The sequence below is a fragment of the Sus scrofa genome, chromosome 9 (assembly GCF_054392235.1).
Source record: "Sus scrofa isolate SSC_HxYL_T2T_F1_AM1 chromosome 9, Sscrofa_HxYL_maternal_Yorkshire_Landrace_v2.0, whole genome shotgun sequence".
Taxonomy (NCBI): Eukaryota; Metazoa; Chordata; class Mammalia; order Artiodactyla; family Suidae; genus Sus; species Sus scrofa.
Genome location: NC_139391.1, coordinates 4,664,908 through 4,686,972, shown reverse-complemented (window position 1 = coordinate 4,686,972; position 22,065 = coordinate 4,664,908). Strand labels below are relative to the sequence as shown.

General features: G+C 45.1%; 2 protein-coding genes across 2 annotated transcripts; both read left to right on the top strand.

Annotated features, from left to right (window-relative positions):
* Positions 1 to 2,816: 2,816 nt before the first annotated feature.
* Positions 2,817 to 3,754, top strand: LOC100520442 (olfactory receptor 51B2-like). The gene is given in 2 exon segments (XM_003129531.2): positions 2,817 to 3,399; positions 3,402 to 3,754. Coding segments are annotated over 2 exon segments (936 nt in total).
* Positions 3,755 to 9,927: 6,173 nt separating this feature from the next.
* On the top strand, positions 9,928 to 10,815 carry LOC100520259 (olfactory receptor 51B2-like). Its single transcript, XM_021062377.2, has one exon. The coding sequence runs from the start codon at positions 9,928 to 9,930 to the stop codon at positions 10,813 to 10,815; it is 888 nt and encodes a 295-aa protein (XP_020918036.2).
* Positions 10,816 to 22,065: the final 11,250 nt, after the last annotated feature.

The following is a 22,065-nucleotide window of genomic DNA, read 5'->3' as shown; positions in this document are numbered from 1 at the left end:
GAGATCTGAAATGAGGCCAGGAACATGGCTCAGATCTACCTATGCTTTTTCATGCTTTTAGAATTAGAGACCCTATTAAGACACATATGAACAACGCTTTGCATAAAACTGCAGCATGATCATACCCCCGTTATAAACTCCTTGTTCACCTGTGAGCTTCCTCAGAACAGAGACTGTGCTTAAGTGGTTTTCCCATTCATAAACACATTGGCAGGTGCATGGCAGGTGCTCATGAATTCTGTGCAGAGTTGAAATAGTAATCTTTCTACTAGTCCCACAGGATACTGAGAAGTTCTACTGGCTGTTTATACCTTCATGAATAAGGTATCCCTTATAGAACAACTCGTCAGATGTTGATAAGATGAGAATCTTAGGATGTCGCTAAATAAAGTACATGTGTTTGGGAGCTGTCGATCAATTTCAAGATCATAGTCCCCCATCTATAGCCAGACAGACTGGTTCTTAGGCCACTGAGGTAATTTTATTAGCCTGTGTCAATAAATAAACCCATACACAGCCAAGCCTTGTTCCTGGAATTGCTGCTCCATAACATAAGCTTGGAAAGATGCATGCAGCGTGGTCCTAGGTCTGAAGAATCTGACTATAGTGGGTCTCAGCTTGAGGACAGTACCTCGTACTCTTAGAAATCCACAAACCCACTTCTGGGCAAATGTCAGGGTCCTCTCTTAGGTCTGTTAAGTTTTCTCTTTATTTCAAAAGGCTCAGGGACATGACCTGCTTTTTACATACTTAGAGCTACTACCATGGCCTTCTCTATTTCTTATTTTTCTGACCTAACTACAGAGAGAAATACAGCCTCCCTGTTTCTCAAACACCGTTCTTCTCATGAAAAAAGTAAAAACATGTATCCATTTTGGTCTTGAATGTTTTATTAGCATCATCTACAAAACCTACTTAATTTTCAGTGGGGAGCTGGCCGAAGTTTTATACAGTCTGGAAATATATTCTGCGTATCTTTTCTTAAGTGAGTCCAGGACTTTATTATTTCTGCATGTTTTCATCATCAGGATCGATATATCTCCAATTCGCTACCTCACCAAACTGTCTTTCTCTTCCTCTTACACGTTACTCTCTCATCCATATCGTCAAGCAAGAAAATTTCAGGAGCAGAGCAGCATTTGCACAACAATCACAGGTTAAATCTCTCTGTGACTTAATCTGGGCAACTTGCAGTGTTGGCGATTTCCATCTCAATGAGAACCGCGCTCACACAGAGGCAGCGGCAAAGCATTTTCTTACACAAGTGTTAGATTCTTTGTGATTGGTCTTGATTCCGATGTATTTCTGATATTTCTGATATTGATATTTCTGATATTAAGAGTATCTTATTAAGGAGATATGCCTCGATGCTCCTGAATTTATGGTAAAATAAGACTTCAGCCCAAAAGGTGTCAGGTTCTTTATTTTGAGTGAGGCGACCAAGCAAACGGAAATGGGACGGTCTTGAGGCACCTCAGGCCGTGGGATCCTTGCAATGTGACCAGTCACATGAGCAACCGCTCATCAGGAGTTAAGCACCAGAGGGAAAGGAGAGATAAGAGGGGACATGAGACGGAACCTGAACATTCACCTGTGTCAAATAGCTTTGGACAGGACAAGAGGCAGAAAGGACAAGAGGCAGAAAGGACAAGAGGCAGAAAGAGTGGTGAGAGAGCAATGAAAAATATTGCGTGAGGATATCTGGAGGCATGCATCAGGTAAGCAATCCGGTGGAAGAATGAAAAAGCACCTCTCTCCAAAGATGGACCACAGAAGGCTTGCTTAGCCTGGGGCCTCTCAGACATTGCCCGGCACCTGAATCACCTGGGGGTTGTAATAAAAGGCACATTTTGACTGAGTTGGAAGTGGAGTCTAAGGCTGCGTGTCCAGCAAGTCCTCATACTGGTGAGTTGTGGCTGGTAAGTGGCCCACACCTCTGGGGGCCAAGCCCACAAAAGGGTAATAATCACTGGAGTGGCAAAGCACTTGGAAGTGACAGTGCTACTTAGCACGCGCCATCAAACGCTGGTGTTCAAGTTCCAAAACAAAGAAAAATTCTGGAGTTCCCGTGGTGGCGCAGTGGTTAACGAATCCGACTAGGAACCATGAGGTTGCGGGTTCGATCCCTGCCCTTGCTCAGTGGGTTAACGATCCGGCGTTGCCGTGAGCTGTGGTGTAGGTCGCAGATGCGGCTCGGATCCCGCCTTGCTGTGGCTCTGGCGTAGGCCAGTGGCTGCAGCTCTGATTCGACCCCTAGCCTGGGAACCTCCATATGCCGCGGGAGCGGCCCAAGAAATAGCAAAAAGACCAAAAAAAAAAAAAAAAAGAAAAATTCTTCGAGCTCAGATTGTGTAGTTACCATGCCTGTGAGAGATCGAAGAACAAAACCAAAACCGAATGGGTCCCCAAAGTTGGCAATCACCGCAAGAAAGCAGTTAACTAGGATCTCTCTCCATGTGCAATTAATTCCCTTACGGTTGTTGCTGTCGGCATTGCTGCAAAAAAATTTTAACCATACACACAATACTAGGGTCTGACGTTTTAGGAAAAGTTAATGAACGTACTCTTCTAAGTGGAGAAAAATTTAACCATTAGCCACTATTTTCTTCTAATTAGGAAAAGACCGGTATTACTCATCTGCAGTGTAACCTGTAAACCTCTACTCTTGTTCTGCAGGAAGATACTTTTCCACTTGCATCTATCACACCAATTAACTATGAAGATTGTGATGGAGGCCTCTGTGACGCATTATCACAGAAACATCTGGGTTCTTGGGTAAAAGGTTCTAGAAAGCTGCCCCCAGCTGTGGACAGACCATGTGGCCCAACATCAGTGCTGCCCCCTTTGTGCTGACTGGCTTCCCAGGTCTGGAGGCAGCTCATCCCTGGTTCTCCATCCCCCTGCTGGTGGTCTACAGTTCGGTGCTTCTCGGCAACGGCTCTCTCCTCTCCCTCATCAGGGCGGAGCGCAGTCTCCACCAACCCATGTACTATTTCCTGGCCATGCTGGCCGGCACGGACCTGACCGTGACACTGGCCACGATGCCGACTGTCCTGGGTGTCCTGTGGCTGAATCAGCGAGAGATAAGCCACGGAGCCTGCTTCCTGCAGGCCTACTGCATTCACTCCCTTTCCATCGTCGAGCCGGGCATCCTGCTCGCCATGGCCTGTGACCGTTTCATTGCCATCCGCCATCCCTTGAGATACGCGGCCATCCTCACCAACACGCGCGTGGTCAGGGTAGGGATGGGAGCTTTTGTGAGAGGTTTTCTATCCATCCTGCCTGTAATCCTGCGTCTTTTTTCTTTTCCATACTGCCGCTCTCACGTCCTCGCCCATGCTTTCTGTCTCCATCAGGAAGTCATGACCCTGGCCTGTGCTGACACCACTTTCAACAGACTTTCCCCGTAGTTCTCATTTCCTTCACAGTCTTCCTGGATGCTCTCATCATTCTCTTCTCGTACATCCTCATTCTTAAGACAGTCGTGGGCATCGCCTCCGGGGAGGAGCGATCCAAGGCCCTCAATACCTGCATCTCCCACATCGGCTGTGTCCTCATCTTCTACGTCACTGTGATCGGCCTGTCGTTCGTCCACAGGTTTGGGCGGAATGTGCCACAAGTGGTGCACGTGACCATGAGCTACATCTACTTCCTCTTCCCCCCCTTAATGAATCCTATCATCTACAGCATCAAGACCAAGCAGATTCAGCACGGCATTCTCCGCCTTTTATCTAAACATAGGCTTGGACGTTAACCTGGCTCTGGGGGGTTGACCAGGGCGGATGGGGGGATCTGAGGTCCCTCTGCACAGAGGGCCACGGGATCCCGCTACATCTCAGCACTTCCATGGCAGCCTCCACTTCCCCAGATGAGACGACATCATTGATGGAGATGCCATTTGTTAAATTCCTGGGTTGCTTCGTTTCTCATTAGCCTGTGTTCTTCTGTCCAAGTGCTAAGTAGAGGCTAGAAACAGTTTTGGAATGTCTGGAGGATTCAGTGCAATATGATATTTTGTTTTTTGCATATTCAGTTACTTTTTACTGTTAAAAGCATGAAAAATGTTCAGCTTGTAATGATTTTCATGTCTAACTTTGGACTTGTCTCTCTCTCTCTCTTTTTTAAATGGCTACACCCGTGATATGGGAGTTCCTGAGCCAGGGGTCGAATCAGAGCTGCGGCTGGAGTGTATGCCACAGCCACAGCAACACTGGGTCTGAGCCACATCTGAGAACTACACCACAGCCTGCGGTAGTGCTGCATCCTTAACCCACTGACTGAGGCCAGGGATTGAACCCGTATCATCACAAAGACAATGCCAGGTCCTCAACCTGCTGACCCACAAGAGGATCCCAAAATACGTCCTTTTTCATCTTTATTACATATGGAATTTCATAAACAAATATCTTTATTTTACTTACTTTGTTGAGATCTGGGGGCCATGTGATTAAAGACCTCTCTGATTCCAGGTTGATTTATATATTTCTTATTTTGTGCATAAATTCTTTTGTTTATTCTATTTCATAGTAACTTAATATTTGGAGAAAAGAATTTAAATCAGACTTCAATATATTTCTTTTCTTTTTTTTTTTTTTTTTCATGGCGATACCTGCAGCATATGGAAGTTCCCAGGCCAGGGATCAAATTCGAGCTGCACCTGCAACCTAAGCTACAGCTGCAGCTACGCTAGACCCACTGTGCTGGGCTGAGGACTGCACCTGCAGCAACCTGAGCTGCTGCAGTCCTAACCAACTGCATCACAGTAGGAACCCCATTGTATCCATTTTCAAAGGTAGCAGCACTACTGTTTTTCCATTTTAAGACAAGAGATGGGAATGATGCTAAACAAAAGTGATCTAACCTCAAGCAAACAGGTGTAAAATATTGCCTTCTGTGTATCACAACCCACTGGAGAATCAAATATTTTAAAACAATGACATTGAGAATAATCCCTGTGATTAGTGACAACACATAAAGTGCAAACTGCTTGGAGGTATGGGACTCAATAAGGATCACATTCAAGCTGAGGAAAGGGAAAGTCCCCTGAGCAGTGTCCCTTCAGCTCAGATCCGAAAATGGATTAGAAAATAACGGGTAAACAGGGATAAGAACGCTCTAAGCAGAAAGCAGCATGGGGGAGGGGGCTGGACGTGGGATGGAGGATGGAAGCTTCCACGGACGTGGCTGACACGAAGAGGGTGACGGTCCTAAGCGGAGGTGGAGAGGAGAAGGGGTCGAGACAAGAGCATCCTGGTGGCCACAGCAAGGGTGTGGGTGTTCACCCAGGAGCCTCGGGAAGCTACCCAGCAGTTCTAGGCAAGGGGGCGAGGTGACGTCAGTGATGGTGACAAGATGTAAATTCAGGAACTGTGTGGACCTGAGTGAGGCAACAGGGGACCAAGAGAATCAGAAAGAAGACTGCGTACCAGTTTGAGAAAGAGCGCCTAGGAGCGAAGCTATGTAAAGTGAAGGTGAACAGAGTGGATAGACATGAGATACTGTCAAGACCTACCATTTAACAGGACGTGTGGGTGTTTTAGAACAGCAGATAAAAGTTTGGGAGGAAAAATATGATATTAAATTTTCGGATTATTAAAGAACATTAGTGCCATTAACTCCCCAAATATTATCTACTATGTATCAAATCCATGCATCAGAAAAAAAATTACCATTTAAAAAAATATTCTGGAAACTTGGAGATGATTCCAAATCCAAATGATGAAATGGTGACCTATGAACATGACCTTTGGAAATATTCTGTACTGTAGGCTTTTAAGGGAAGGCAATAACATATTCATTAAATAGACATATAGAAATAAATGTCAGTATGTGTATTTTTTGTCTAATTCTTAATAATTATAGTAAAAGCTAGGACTACTTCAGTATGTGCTCAAAGTTTAGGAAGTACAAGACAATGGAAATAAAACGGAAGTCGTTGACCGAAAAAAAATCACAGCACACACAGGTCTTTGCAACCCTATTTGGGAGAGAAATGGATAGATTAGGGTCTCTACTGAGTGGCTTTTACTGGCGGTTTTCCAAAAAAGAAAAAAAAAATAGGAGCCAGTCGTAAATCGACAGCCAAATGAAATACTCAAGAAATCCATAACTTATGATAAGAAACAACGGGCTGGAGGTGGAGCATTGGATACAGGCACAGATGCAAAGATAGAAGAAAGACCTGGATTCCTCTCTGAGCAAAGAGCTGAGTTACACTGGAAGGGATTTTTCCACTAGGGCTTAAACAAGTTATCACAGGGTTGGCTCACAGCCTACGGATGCCTGGTCACGGGTTTCTGAGGAAGACCACACGGAACTGGAAACGGTCATGTAAAATCCTTACTTCATGTGCACCGGGAGATAAGCCACCTTAGTTCTCAAAACAAGTACAACAATCCATCTCCAAGGAAGAAGCATTGCATCAGTGTGTGCATGTGTGTGTGGGGGTCTTGTGTGTTTGTGTGTGTGTGTGTGTGTGTGTGTGTGTGTGTGTGTGTGTGCATCTTGTGTGTGTGCACCTGTGAGCATACACGGTGGCGGGTACAGGTGCTGATGCACATATGCTTGTGAGCAAACATAATTGGGGGATCATTATTCTCTGTAAGTAAATTCTAATTTTGAACCTCTTATGGCCCTTGTGATAAAGTTAATGACAATAAATCAGTCTTTTAAGTTTACTTTTAAATCAGTGTGTCGGGATGACCCTTTGAATACCCTCTGGCCTGAGTTCCGAGACTCTCCCTGACCATGTTTCGCGTATTAAATTTTCCAAAGAAGTCACGAGTCACGTACAGATAGAGAAGTTAAAAAGAGCCTCTGTACGTTGTCGAAGCATTCACCGCAGGATGTCCATCCAGATGCTATGAAAACACCTTGCCGCACCTCTTCCCACGGTGAACCTTCTATTGTGCAAACTAGACTCTTGACAGAGAAAACACGACATGCTTCCTGGAGGAAGAATCCTTCCTGCTCCATGATTTACATCAACCTTCCCCTCGTCCTCATGCCAGGAAAGAAATGTCAAGACTATGAAGAGAGAAGAAAATAGAAGCCCCCCCACCCCCAGTCAAAAACACAAAACATTGACGCTGTGCAGGTCCCTCAAGGCCAGAGCGGAATGGATGATTTCTCTGCAACAAATATTTGCTCATCCCGTCTGTACAAGGAGCTTATGGGACAACAGAACATGACGGCAGGAAATGGGGTATCACCCCTGCAGTGCTTAAAACACTGGGGTTGGGAGGCGTTTTCTGCATGGCTGATCAGGAAAGGTTTTCAGACCCATCTACTTGGGGAACTGGATGTTTCCTTCACTGGTTTCATAAAGGGAAAATGTACCGCAGAGTGAAATGTTTGAGCCATTGAGCTGAACACATACGAAAACCCTAAAGTCTGATGATCCCCCACAGGTGCCCTCTGTCCCGCATCATGTGCCCATAGGTCTACAGTCCACCTAAAGACCTCAGCAAAAATGACGACCCAGATGCGTCCCATTTGACGTGTTAACTTTGGTGCTGAGGTCCACCCAGAGGAACTGCCTTCCGGGACGGCTGCTTACAGGCACGGAATGCCCCAAGCTGAACGCGTTCAGGTCATTCTTTCTCAGAATCTAGTGTGTGAAACAAGGCTTAGTGGAAAAGAGCCACTCAACCAAGAGCTGTCCATCGACGAATTAGGTAACGATCCCCCGTGCTCCTTCCCTGAGTCCGTGAAACGCCCCCCACTCGGCTAAAATCAGACATGCAGGTGCCACGCTTCCCTTAATCCACCACCTGAGTCAAATACCAGGCTCCAGTCTTTCTAAGTCCTGACCCTCTCCGCATTAACTGCCATCCAGCCCTACGGACAATACCCAGTCACAGCCACACCAGCACAATGTCTCAGTAGATGACTGTCTGCTCTTTTTCTCCCTTTTCCCACTTCTTTTCCAATGGACTCTTCATGCTGTAGCAACGTGAGCTGTAAACAATGACCCATCCACCGCAAGCCTGGCCCTATCGTTTCCTTCATACTCATACCAATACGATAAAGTCTAAACTTCTGACCCGATTTGTAAGACCCTATGTGATCCGAACCTGCTGACACAGATTCATTTGAGGTCAAGCTCTGTTCCATGTCCTGTTCTAATGATACTATACCTCAGTCGTCCACACACATTTAATACAAAATGACGTTTTCAAAAGTCGTCATGTTTTCTCTTGTCCCATGACCAGGGCAGATGCTTTTGTTTGTTTGTCTTTTATTTTTTATTTTTCCTCTGCATGAAAGGAGTGCTGGGCCCAAAACTAATACATTCCTTACTCTTGGCATTATTCAATTCTCGGCATAAATAGCACTTTTTCTCAAGGTTTCTGGATGCCAGCTATATCGTCTATGCTCCTCCCCCAGCACACTGACTTTCACGCAGTGATGAGTGTGATATGTAAATTTAAGGGGAGATTTCCAGCCCAGCCCCAGCTAGATCTTTAAGTTCTGCTAATGAAAAGAACAAGTCCATCACCCTGAACTTGCCACAAATGAAAAAGAATCAGACAATGAAGGACTTTTAAGACATAGTATAAGATGTCCTTTATGCACAGAGCCATTGAGGATTCTGTAGATCAGAACAGATTTCCCCAAAGAAACAAGAAAGACACAAAGGCAATTGGGATTCACTAATTCCAGGATTAGCAAAGGCACATATGACTCCTGAGAGTAAAACTACTACCTTGACCTTGAGACAGACAATGGGAACCCATTCATCAGTTTCCTAAGTCCCGATGACAGGACCACAAGCCACATCCCCACACCTGTGTGGTGACCCTGCACAGGGGAAGCCTGGCCTCCTCGCACCTGTGTTAACATTTGAATTTCCATTTTCTCATTAGACCCCTAGGGAACTGCAGACTTGCAGGCACTGTTTGAGGAGCCCAGCTTCTCCCAGAATAAGAAGGAAGGGAAGGCAAATCAAAGACTCTCCCCAGGGGCTGGAAAGGGAAAGCCCTGGGGAGGTGATTTCTACAGACAAAGTCTCTCCCACCTCGTGTCTTCCTCGGTGCTGGAGGTGGGAGAACCTGGACTCAGCCTTCAAAGGACTGCCGCAGCACGACTGCGGTGTGGACGAGCACCAGGCACAGAAGGAGGGAGGACACGACTCCTCTCCCTGCTGAGGCTAGATGCAGTCAAAGGAAGCTAGAGAGACTGTTCTCGAGGTCTGCGTAGAGGGGCTTATCCTCCGCCCCCAGAATGGTCACCTCCGAGACCAAGACTTCATCAGGACAAGCATGTTCAGGCAGGTGGGGAGGTTCCAGTGGGGAACCACGGGCAGGCTTCAGGAAAACTGGGAATGCATTTAGTCTAAAGGGGGCATGTCTGTTCTGGTCCATTTTCAGCATAGAAGGTTTATGGCTTTTGTTAGAATTCCATAAACCACTGACACTCAATTTCCAAGCAAAACAAGGAACCATTTCCTTACAAGAACTGTGCCTCTATCAGAATTGCGTAATATAAAAGTAAAATAAAGATTGCATGTATCAACAATGCATAGCCAGACAAAAAGATAATCCAGTGAAGCAATATTATTATCCATTTGTATATGTCTATCTTATTTTTGTTACCTTCACAGCTTCAAACACCTTTCAGCCTATATATAAGAATGAGTACTGGCATTCTGTAATTTTTTGTTTTAAATTGAGAACATTTTAGCAATTAACTTAATATTGCACTTCATTTAGGAAAAGGCCATCGTTCCTTTCCTTAGGACAGCTTATAGATCTCTTATTCTTCCTAAAGGAGATACTTGTAAAACCATACACAAAATTGACGATCCTATCTGAGCTTCTGACTGAGGCTGCAGTGGTGCACTCCTAGGAGGAGAGGGTACAAACGGAAACATCTGGGTTCTTGGGTAAAAGGTTCTAGAAAGCTGCCCCCAGCTGTGGACAGACCATGTGGCCCAACATCAGTGCTGCCCCCTTCGTGCTGACTGGCTTCCCAGGTCTGGAGGCAGCTCATCCCTGGGCCTCCATCCCCCTGCTGGTGGTCTACAGCTCGGTGCTTCTCGGCAACGGCTCTCTCCTCTCCCTCATCAGGGCGGAGCGCAGTCTCCACCAACCCATGTACTATTTCCTGGCCATGCTGGCCGGCACGGACCTGACCGTGACACTGGCCACGATGCCGACTGTCCTGGGTGTCCTGTGGCTGAATCAGCGAGAGATCAGCCACGGAGCCTGCTTCCTGCAGGCCTACTGCATTCACTCCCTTTCCATCGTCGAGTCGGGCATCCTGCTCGCCATGGCCTGTGACCGTTTCATTGCCATCTGCATCCCTCTGCGGTACAGCTCCATTCTTACCAAATCCCGGGTGGTGAAGGTAGGCCTAGGGGTACTGATGAGGGGCTTTGTGTCCCTCGTGCCCCCTATTCTGTCCCTCTATTGGTTCCCATATTGCCACTCCCACGTCCTTTCCCACGCCTTTTGCCTCCACCAAGATGTCATGAAACTCGCCTGTGCTGATATTACTTTTAATCGTGTGTACCCCGTTATTCTGGTTGCTCTGACTTTCTTCCTGGATGCTCTGATTATCCTTGTCTCTTACATCCTCATCCTTAAGACTGTGATGGGCATCGCCTCTGGAGGGGAGAGAGCCAAGGCGCTCCACACGTGTGTCTCCCACGTCAGCTGCGCCCTAGTCTTTGCCCCGCATGCAGTGCACATGACCATGAGCTACGTCTACTTCCTCTTTCCTCCGTTCATGAACCCCCTGATATACAGCGTCAAGACCAAGCAGATTCAGAGGCGCATCATTCGCCTCTTTTTTGTGCGCGGTAGGGCTTGAGCCTTCATTTCAGCCTCTTGAGATCTCTAGGATGTTTTGGTCTTTCCCATTATTGGAAGAGAATCTTGGTTTCATGCTCAAATGTTCTTTCCAGAGATAGATGAGATTTTAACTATAACACAAAGCTAGAAATTGACTTGAGCAGATTATGCATATATTATACTATACTATATCAGGACATAGATTCTAATAAAAAAATACATGCCAGTGATCTTGGGGAAAGAGATATAAGAAATGGTGAGATGGGCCTTTTCAGATTCTATATGTAAAGGAAGAAGAAATTCTACTAAATTTTCTAAAATGTCAAGAGAAGTTGACCAAAATAGCCTGGCTCAAGCTTGGGTGATCTTAAAAAAAAAGATGTGCAGTTGGAGGTACATTTTGTGTGTTTCATCCAACAGAATTAGAATGATGTGTTTATCATCTTCCCATACCTATGTTTTGAGTCTAACTGTACTGGCAATGATGTTGCTTTATAAATAAACAAGCCTTGGTGAGGAAAACCAGCCCATGTACAGAACTCTAGGAAACCTCCTCCTGACACTTCGGTTTCCCGTAGCACATTCCTGTATTTTATTTCAAAAGGGAAACTGATACAATAGCAGGTTCAGCAGCAACCAGCCAGCTTCCTGTGAGCTAGCTGAAGCTGGACCCCCAGCCCTCATTTCCTTCTGCCCAATGGCGGCACAGCTTCAACACACCACATTCTCTTCTTTCTAGCATTCCACGTCACTTCTGATGCCTCACCTCCTGTGTCCACCTCTCTTTCCTTGCTTTTCACATATGAGACCTCAGGGATTTTTTTTATTTTATGAAGTTTTTCTGCTGATCAAGGCAGAAAACCTGGCAAAAGTAATATTATACACCAATGGAGTAGGTTCTTCCTTCCACTGTCTTCAAAGTCTTTATGCTGCTCATTTTGGCTGAGCCATAGTCTACAGTCTATTGCTAATGGACAGATGCGTCTCAGATCTGGTGTTGATGTGGCTGTGGTGTAGGCCTGCTTCCTTATGCCATCGGTGCAACCATAAAAAAAAGAACAGAAAAAGAAACTGAGGAATCTAAATACAAATCAACAAATGGGATCAAGTTGAGAACCCAGATTTACTCTTGCAGGTGCAAAGGATGCCACAACAGGATTTTACACTCTGCTGATCTTTAAACAGCCTGTTTCAAATGTCAAAATTCAATGATGAACAACAACAGGACAAACATTGAAATTACTGATTTTTTAAAATAAATGTGCGTGTATAGATTTCAATTTTAAATACCATATGCATTCTTTTTATAATTCCTTGCTTTGAAAAAAACCTTGTTATTAATAAATCAATAAATTCACCTACTGATCCAATCACATATAAGGATATTTCCAGTACAATTTTAGTAAAAAATAGCATCTTTCCAAGCAAGTGCAGCTTTGAGACAAGGCTTTTAGTCTCCATTTTCACTCTGACCTCTACCCGGAGTTTGCCAAACCTCAGTCTGTCCTACACAGACCACCCAGAGTTAGTACTAACATGAAAGCAGGAGTCACATCTCTGCTTTCCTCCTGAGGATGATCAAGTCCCAACAATTTATCCTCCGTCATCTCATGAGTTCGGCCAAGGCAGCAGTTGTGTTTCCCCGTCAGCTTGTGGTCTTCCCAAAGATGCCTGCCTGCCACTCTCTAAGCCTCCAAATCTGTTAATGCAGTCCTTTAAAGAATAAACAGAGTTCTTTAGGGGGTGTGGCGAGGGCTGGTGCATCTAATTCAGTGCGACAGACTTCAATTTCTTGCTGTCATAGCAAACACCCTCTTTCAAGCATCGTTCCAAGAGCTTTACATGCATTAATTTGTTACATGCTCCTGCCCGCTTAGCAGTTCTTAAGACGCGACAACAAAAATCTAAGCAACACACAACCTTCAAACGGTGTCCCGTGTGTGGACACAGACTTTGGCAATATTGACCAGTCCCGATTTACGAATGAAGAGGGTCATTGCAGGCATTTCCTAACTTAAACGTGATAATGAAGATGTCCACGTTTTCTCTCCTTTTCCTTTTATTTTTGCCTGGAATCTGAAAAATATATTTTAATCCCCACATTTCCAAACATTTTACTAGGCCTCCTAAAAGTTTCTTTTTCTGGGTTTGGTCCCCTCCGTCTTCTTTCATGGGTGGTTTGCGGGCCTGGGAGTGTGTGTGTGTGTGTGTGTGTGTGTGTGTGTGTGTGTGTGTGTGTGTGTGTGTGTGTGTGTGGTGTGTATGCGTGTGTGACTGTGTGTGTTTGGTGTGTATGTGTGTGTGAGTGTGTGTGTTTGGGGGGGCGTGTCTGTGTGTGTGTGGCAGGAAGGTGGGGTGTAGGTGGGTGGGGTGTCCCCAGAATCACTCCCTGGACATTGACCTTGTCCGGGCCTCAGGTCAGGTTCTCCATCGACGCCGCAAGGCTGTTGGGCCCCCGAGCCGTCTCTCTGTCTTGAGGAGCAGAGCGTAAAACTGACTTGTTGAGGATGCAGAGCATTGTCAACATCCTTAACCTACTTCCCTCTCGTTATGTTTCAGAGTTACCCTAACCCCTGCCCATCGCACTGCTCTTTCCGAAAATATCACGTGACAAAAAGCGTACGGTGGGTGATGTTCTGAGACTAATGTCCCTCACTTCCGAAGTGCCTGTGAAAAGCATCTAAGTTGTTGTGTTTATCAACGGCGCCTTCCCCTGGAACCACTGGGTGGCATTTCCCAGACGGATGCTGCATCACATGGATATGAACTTTCCCTGCATTTTCCTGATAAGGGGCCACTGGTTGGTGTTACCTCCACATAAGTTCCACTGTGACCAGCTTGTCCATGTCTGCTCCTAAGACACTTCCCTCGGCCCGACATCTCCCACATCCAAACCTTAGATGCCAGATCCTCCGAATTCTGTACCTCGCTTACTCCCACACCTTATAGAGACCACATGTACCTTGATGTCTCCATAGTGTGTCTATCCTTTTCCTCCTTTCTTTATTTTCTGACCATCTTACGGCTGCTCGTTCAGGAGACAGCTTCCCCTGCCACTCCCTCTATCTGACTTCTTTCTGGGTCCCTCCTGGCGTTCTCTAGCCCTGTCTCATCGGAGATCCCACCCAAGCCTCTTGGCCGGACTATCGAATGTTATCACTGTTGAACAGCTGGATCCAAGCGTATTGTTGGTGGATGAGGCAGGGGAACAAATCTAGCAAAATGAACGGTCATAGCGATAAGCGTAGGGATCGCCCTTGATTAAGATTCAACTCCATAACTCTAAGTGGGACATACAGGTATTTTTAAGGCGGCTTGAAAAGCTCAGTTAGGGAGGCTGGATGCTCCCATGCGTTCAGGTTATATCAATAATAGAATAAAGTCAATTAGGTGGTGAGATCTTACTGCTGCTACTCAAAGCAATTGTTGGGGAGCTTCAAACTTTTATCGAATTGATCCGCAAAAAAACAAAACAAAACAAACTTTAGGTTACATTTTATGGTAACTCCTCATATACAGATGGAGTTACTTTTTATGGTAACTCCTCATACACAGATAAAGAGACTGAGGCTTAGGCAGCTTACTTAGGCAAGTCAAGTATTTTGTCCAAAATCATACATTGTGGAACTTTATAAAAGAAATCCACACAAAAAGAGTTTATAGTGCAGTTGAGAGGAGGGTTTGCTCTCTTGGGTGTTCTGGGTGGATGAAAACAAGGAGAGTATTCAGCCCATCTATCACACGTTTAAAGGGACCTTTCGCATCTGCTGATGGCATGGGTGAGGGGTACATAACTCAAGCTCCATCTGGGAGGAGCCTGAGAGCGGGTGACCCTGAAGAGGAGAAGGAGGTGGGCAAGGCTCCAGTTAGAAGAGTATATGCAAGATTCACATTGTGCTCGTATGTGTGGATGGACCATATTTATGAATAGTGCATGTGTGAAAGTGTGCCTCTTTGCTTCTGGGTCCTCAGGTGTGCCCAGAAGTGTCACCTACGTTTGGTGCGTAGCTGTGTATTCCTCTACCACATCTCTGTGCCTGGCTGTCTCTATTCACTTTCCTGAATCTTAGTGGTGAGTGTGTATCATAGTAAATATGTAACAAATACCTGAGAGATTATTTTATCCCCTCACCAAAATTCATTAAGTGTCTAAATTGCACCAGGTCCCACAATAGGTCCTAGAGAAACAAAGATGAATAAAACATAATCCCTAATTTAAAGGGCTGTGCCGGCTAGTTAGCAACAAAGGTGTGCACCCGCGGATTCCAACATGTGGACATGAGCTATAAGAAATGCAGTGTATTCATCAGAAGCTTTAGGGATCACAGAAAAGAAGCTCGCACTGTCGGGGCAGATGAGAAAAATTTAACTAATACGAAGGGATTGTACAGAGAAAATATAACGGAGATTCTCTTTCCACGTCTCCTCAACCTGTTGCCATGATGGAGCCGCTCACTAACATAACGTTTTACCCATCACTGCTACTCCTAAAGAACATTCTGCATGTGTCTAGCCCGTTTCCTCTCTTACCTCTCTGTTCACTGGAATATTGCTATATAACTCTAAAGAAGATTGACTTTTCTCTATATGTTCACGTTTTCTAGTGGACAGTTTCATCAAGCATACCATGAGTGGAAGCGTCTACTGCCCATAAATAATACCTGCAATGAGATGGACATCCTAACTCAAATTCTTCTCCTCAAATAAATTAAGATGCGGACTTTATAATCTTAGTGCCTACGCAGGTATACATTATATTTGAAAAGGTAGTATTTATGCTTGTTAGATGTTTTCACATACATCCGTCTTTGCTAAAAATGCATTCATTAACTTGTTACTAAGTATGACTTGAGGTAAGAATATATATATACACACACACACAAGAGAATTGGAGGGAGGAAAGCAAAGCAAGGGAGATAAAGACTGAGAAAGGATTAGAAGAACTGAAGTTTATGTAAAGAAAATGAGAAGGGTAGAGAATGTCTCTGTATAAAAGTGGCATTCTGAGAAAACATAATAATCTATATTCCGCATTCCTTTATATAAAACAACTAAAATCTATTGTGGGAAGTTACAAGGGGGTACATTTTTAGATCAATGTGGGAAAGACATTTTCAACAGAGTTGTACACTAATGGAACAGGCTATGTCCACCACCATAAATACCTGAGAAAAAACTGCAAAATTATGTACTAGTATTTTAAATATCCAGGCAAAATGCAGCTAATTGTACAAAGCCTCTAAATATTTCATGAACTCTGAGATTCTCAGATCGTTCATGACTTAATTTACTGGCACAATTTTTATATATTAACATATGTCATACTCCAGTAAGAAATCTCGGAGTTCCCGTCGTGGCGCAGTGGTTAACGAATCCGACTAGGAACCATGAGGTTGCGGGTTCGGTCCCTGCCCTTGCTCAGTGGGTTAACGATCCGGCGTTGCCGTGAGCTGTGGTGTAGGTTGCAGATGCGGCTCGGATCCCGCGTTGCTGTGGCTCTGGCGTAGGCCGGTGGCTACAGCTCCGATTCGACCCCTAGCCTGGGAACCTCCATATGCCGTGGAAGCGGCCCAAGAAATAGCAACAACAACAACAACAAAAGACAAAAAAAGACAAAAAAAAAAAAAAAAAGAAATCTCTACACATTACTGGAAATTTTCCATTTGTGACTTTGTTCTTGCTGCTTTTTTTTTTTCTTTAGAAATAGCTCTTGTTTTTTATTTACTTGCTAGAAATGTCCTTTCCAGAGTCTGCTTCAAATGAATAAACCCAATATGTTCTCTACTCTTTCAAATTTTCATTGAACTTTATTTCTATGGAAAAAAAACTTTATTCTTCCTCATAATGTGTGTGTGTGTGTGTGTGTGTGTGTGTGTGTGTGGTGTGTGTGTGTGTGTGTGTGTGTGTGTGTGTGTGTGTATGCTCCAAATGATTGTAACATAGAGTACATATCCATGAAAACTAGAACTTAGACTTCTAAATACATCTAGACTAACCAGGTCTTGGTATATGTGGGAAAAAGGGGAGGTTTATCTCACATGTTCCCATGAGCCAACCAATAGAGTGGCGTATCGATCCACTGGCACACGGTTCTCAAAAGCTCTGGGTCAGAGCTCTCCTCAGCATTCTGCTATTCACCACATGGATACAGAATGAATGGCTTTTCTTAAAAAAAAAATGTTATTTTCACCATGCTACTTTCTGGAGGGGACTAACCTTCTCTCTCTCTTTTCGGAGAAAGACCTGTGTGAAACACTTGACAGTACAGTTCCATTCTTCTATTCGTCTCCCCACATATATGATCTTCATGTCTCTGCTCCAACTCCTCAGACCCTCAGCTTACACGTCAGGATGATTCGACGATAATACTAACAACACCACTAGTCACAGCAATCATAATATAATTATTCTGACTGACTCTAAGTACAAAGCACTGCTCATATGTTAACTTGTTATTAACTCAGTGAGTCAGGTATTTTTGTAACCCCCCTTTCTACAGATGAGGAGACAGAAGCACAAAGATACAGAGTAATGTCCCAACATCAAGCAGGTAAGAAATAGTGTAGGGAAAATCCAACCCACCTAATTTGCTCCAGCATATATGCTTTGAACAACAGAATGGATGCTTCTATTACAATAAGAGCTCATAAGAAACTTTTTCAAATCCTCAATTATTTGTTCTGGAATAAGATACAGTTTGAGGTGAGAGAAGAGCGATATAGCCAAATACTATGGAATTCAGTAATATTTTGGCATTTCAGGTCTTATTCTCACTCCTAAAGCACAATAAATACTTTTTTATGCTTTTGATTTCACAGTCAGCACTCTTGTTGTTCTTGGACGTAAAGTTTTGAGATAACACTAATCACTAGTGACTAGAATGGCAGAGACAGTGAAGATCCCAGAAGTCTCTGTGCTCCTCTGTCTGCTCCCTCAGCCCCGGGGATTAAGCAGGCCACGTGCCTGGTTCTGGCTGGAGGAACATGCAGGTCGTAATGTGTTCCTTTTTGATGTGCTGGTAAGTGGGATGGTTTCCCTAATTTCTTTTTTTTTTTTTTTTAATTTTCCCACTGTACAGCAAGGGGGTCAGGTTATCCTTATATGTATACATTACAATTATATTTTTCCCCCACCCTTTCTTCTGTTGCAACATGAGTATCTAGACATAATTCTCAATGCTATTCAGCAGGATCTCCTTGTAAATCTATTCTAAGTTGTGTCTGAGAAGCCCAAGCTCCCGATCCCTCCCACTCCCTCCCCCTCCCATCAGGCAGCCACAAGTCTCTTCTCCAAGTCCATGATTTTCTTTTCTGAGGAGATGTTCATTTGTGCTGGATATTAGATTCCAGTTATAAGTGATAACATATGGTATTTGTCTTTGTCTTTCTGGCTCATTTCACTCAGGATGAGATTCTCTAGTTCCATCCATGTTGCTGCAAATGGCATGATGTCATCCTTTTTTATGGCTGAGTAGTATTCCATTGTGTATATATACCACATCTTCCGAATCCAATCATCTCTCGATGGACATTTGGGTTGTTTCCATGTCCTGGCTATTGTGAATAGTGCTGCAATGAACACGTGGGAGCATGTGTCTCTTTTAAGTAGAGTTTTGTCCGGATAGATGCCCAAGAGTGGGATTGCGGGGTCATATGGAAGTTCTATGTATAGATTTCTAAGGTATCTCCAAACTGTTCTCCATAGTGGCTGTACCAGTTTACATTCCCACCAGCAGTGCAGAAGGGTTCCCTTGGTTTCCCTAATTTCTCTTTCTGATCTTTCATTGATAGCATATGGAAATGCAATCTATTTCTATGAATTTTGTATCCTGCTCCTTGTTGAAATTCATTGATGAGCTTAAACAGTTTTCTGCTAGTGTCTTTAGTATTTTATAGGTATAGTATCATGTCATGTATAAGCAGTGACAGTTTTACCTCTTTCTTTCCAATTTGGATTCCTTTTATGTCTTTGCATTTTCTGATTGAGACACTACACTAACCCAATTTCCTACTGAACTCCAGACTCATACACATTAATTAAATCTCTCGATGTCCTACATATGTTCCAAAGACTAAAGTCAGGCTGCAGTTTGTCCAGTTTTAGATACCACCCTCTTACACTTGACACTCTTCTTCTATTTTGAAAATTATTACTCTGTTGTTACCGTGACGCTATTGAAATGCAAAGGCGTTAGGGCTTACTCCCTCTAAAGCAGCTCAAAATTAAGCTAAGCTGTTGACAAAGACCAGAACCTTGCAGGGTAGTACAGCGACCACCAGGGGGCGGCAGAGTCATACTTCCGCTTTTGCTCAAACCCTCTTTCCCTGAAGCTGAGATCCCAGGTTCTCAGTGCTTTGTGTCTTGCTCCAACCGTGACAGTCTTTGGAAGAAAACAGGAGAGTTGAACTTGGTGGACAAAGAAGAGCTTGTCAACCCCCAACGTCACGGTGTCAAACTCCCCAAGTCCTCTGTCACCCCGAGGGTGGGCAGGGGTCATTCTCTGTCCACTCCAGGGAAAGGACTTGTCTCCGCTTTCCGTAGGACTGATATTTACCTCCCGGCAGGGGACTTGGGGACCACCAGTTCTTCGCAGGGGTTCCTACCTGAGGACAGAGAAACAGCAGCTAGGGGGCTTGGACTCCGGGCCGACTCCTCGGTCCGCCCCAGTCCCCACTGTGAGGCCCAAGCGTCTGTTCTTGATTTAAGTTCTTCTTGATGATTAAAATTGAATTCTGATCTCCATCCAGACCCTACCCTAGTCACTTTTTGGGGAGAAACAGCAACTAGGTATTGTCTGCTCGGGACTCTCCTTTGGTCAGGGTCAGCAGGCCGCCCCGAAAACCCCTGCAGTGCCTTTCCTCAATCTTCTACCAGTGCCAGGGTTCGGACCAGGTGCTAAATATGCATTATCACAATAACTGCGTTAGTTTAATAATATTTATATTACTGTTTGTTTTTTTAAAAAAACTGAGGCCTAGAGGTGATAGCTTTAATTTTCTGAACTCATATGACTTTCCTTTATTTGCCCTAATGTAACTTTTTCCAGACACTAAGAGTTAAAAGCTAACGTGAATTTATACAAACACAACAAAGTTGTTGTGAAATTAAACCTACTGTCCATTCCTGGGGGGAAAATCATGTGCTTTTCCCGTTAAGTTGCTGAAGTAAGAGGAACAAAAGAAAAAAAAAAAGAAAGATTATGTGTTTCAGTGATCCCTCTACTCTGATGCAAAGACAAGCACAGGGCCCTCTGGGAGGAGGCGGCTGTCCGTGTCGGGTGCGGCCCCGAGATGAGGGCTTGCAGGTGACTGCATGCGGAGCAAAGCCCTCGCCATCACTTTGAGAGCAGACAGCTCTCCGGGGCTCAGGCACACAGAACGGGATGCAGCGCATCCCGAGGCCTCCGGGTGTCATCACCTTTCTTAGGCGGAGAAGAGTCACCGCCTGAGTCTGTGGACGCTGAGCCCGCTCTGCTTGCTCCCTCTCCGCAGCCAGGTCGGAAGGATACCTGGCCCTGCCCCTGTGCTGGCCTGACTCACTCCAAGGCCCAGCCGCGGAAGAGGCTCCGATAGCCCTATCTGCAGGGCCAGGACCCGGGAGGGGCAGCCTCTCCCTCCCAGCGCCTGAGTAGGGTCTGCCTATTCCTGTAGTTAAATGGCATATTTATTTTTAAAGAAATAAGCAGGCAGCCACCCAGCCCAGGCTGCGGCACAGACGCTTGCTAGGGTATTTCAGACCGCGTCTGCTCCTTCTCTCAGGAAGAGCATGGTTGGAGGGAAGGGGCTCGGTGAGAGAGCTCTGGAGGCAAGTCAGAAGCCCCAAGTCCTGGCTGAGGGCCTGTCCACGGCGATTAAATCACCCCAAGAAAGTCCCCGTCCTTCTCTGCGCTTCAGCCCCCTCTTCTGTAAAGGGCCTGCAAAGGGCCCCTCTGCCGCCGGAGAATTTCTCCTGCTGAAACACACAGGCTCCCTCAGCTCAAACCGGGACTGTCCCTACATCTATCACTTCTTCGCCTGCACGACATCCTGGGGTCCTCTCATCCAGGGAGGGCCTTCTCTTCCTAAACCAAGCCCACCGGGGCCCTGGGGAGCGTGGGGAGCGGAGAGGGGGCCCCTCTCTGTTCATTTCTCATACACCTCGAGGACCGACGGGACACCCGCCCCACGCAGCCGTCTCCCCAGCTCATTTCAGCGACTCGGCCCAAAGTGCAGGGAAGGCTTAGGCCGCCTAGAGCGCACAGACTGTGGGGCCAGACGGCCTGAGGGGCTGCAGCACCCTAACTAGCTTTGTGACTCTTAGTCCTTGTAGGATGCAGTTCTCTCACCTGTAAAAGGGGATTTTAACATCCTCTCAAGGTTGTTCTGATATCAAGTGAGTTAACATATGCAAAGGATTTAAAGTAGGGCTTTTTGTATGCTAAGCACGCCATCAACGTTGCTCTTTTCATTGTGTCTAACTGCCAGCATTCTTTTCTTTCCTTATTCTTTTCTTTGTCTTTTTAGGGCAAAGGTTCCCAGGCTAGGGGTTGAATTAGAGGTGTAGCCGCTGGCCTACACCACAGCCACAGCAACACCAGATCCAAGCCGAATCTGTGACCTACACCACAGCTCATGGCAACACCTCATCCTTAACCCAGTGAGCAAGGCCAGGGATCGAACCTGCGTGCTCATGGATACTAGTCAGATTTGTTTCTGCTGAGCCATGATGGGAATGCCCAACATTCTTGCTGCAGCTGGAAATCATTTTATTCTGCACTTTACAACAGTCCATTTATATCAGTAATAATAAAATAACTGACATTTTACTGAAGACTTACTTGTGTGCCAGACACTGCGGTAAGGATTTTTGCATAACTTACATCATTTAACTTATTCTTCTGAGGTCAGTGGAGAAAGGACGGCCATTGTGATTGGTGTCTTGGGTTAAACGGTTGGCTCTGTGGTGTCAGGACCGTGTTATGTCACAGCACATGTTACAGTACATGCAATTTGGTTTTAACAAATATATGAATATTCCAACATGGAAAACTTATCCTCTGGAAGGGAGATGTGAGTTATACCATGTGACACAAGGTTAAAGGATTTTCATTTGCATTCAGACTTTGTAAATATCATGCTAACAAAAACAGAGGCTCTGTAGAAAAGGGATGAGCCCTGCCTGTGACAGAAAGTGATTCACTCGTAATTGTGTGAAACAAGAGTGTCTCAGAGGGGTTTCCTACCCTAAGTGGAAGGTTGTTCTTGATGAATTCCTAGACTCCCATAGCTTT

Bases quoted from the DNA above. Each gene is read 5' to 3' on its own strand.
- LOC100520259 (XM_021062377.2), top strand. From the start codon at position 9,928: ATGTGGCCCAACATCAGTGCTGCCCCCTTCGTGCTGACTGGCTTCCCA.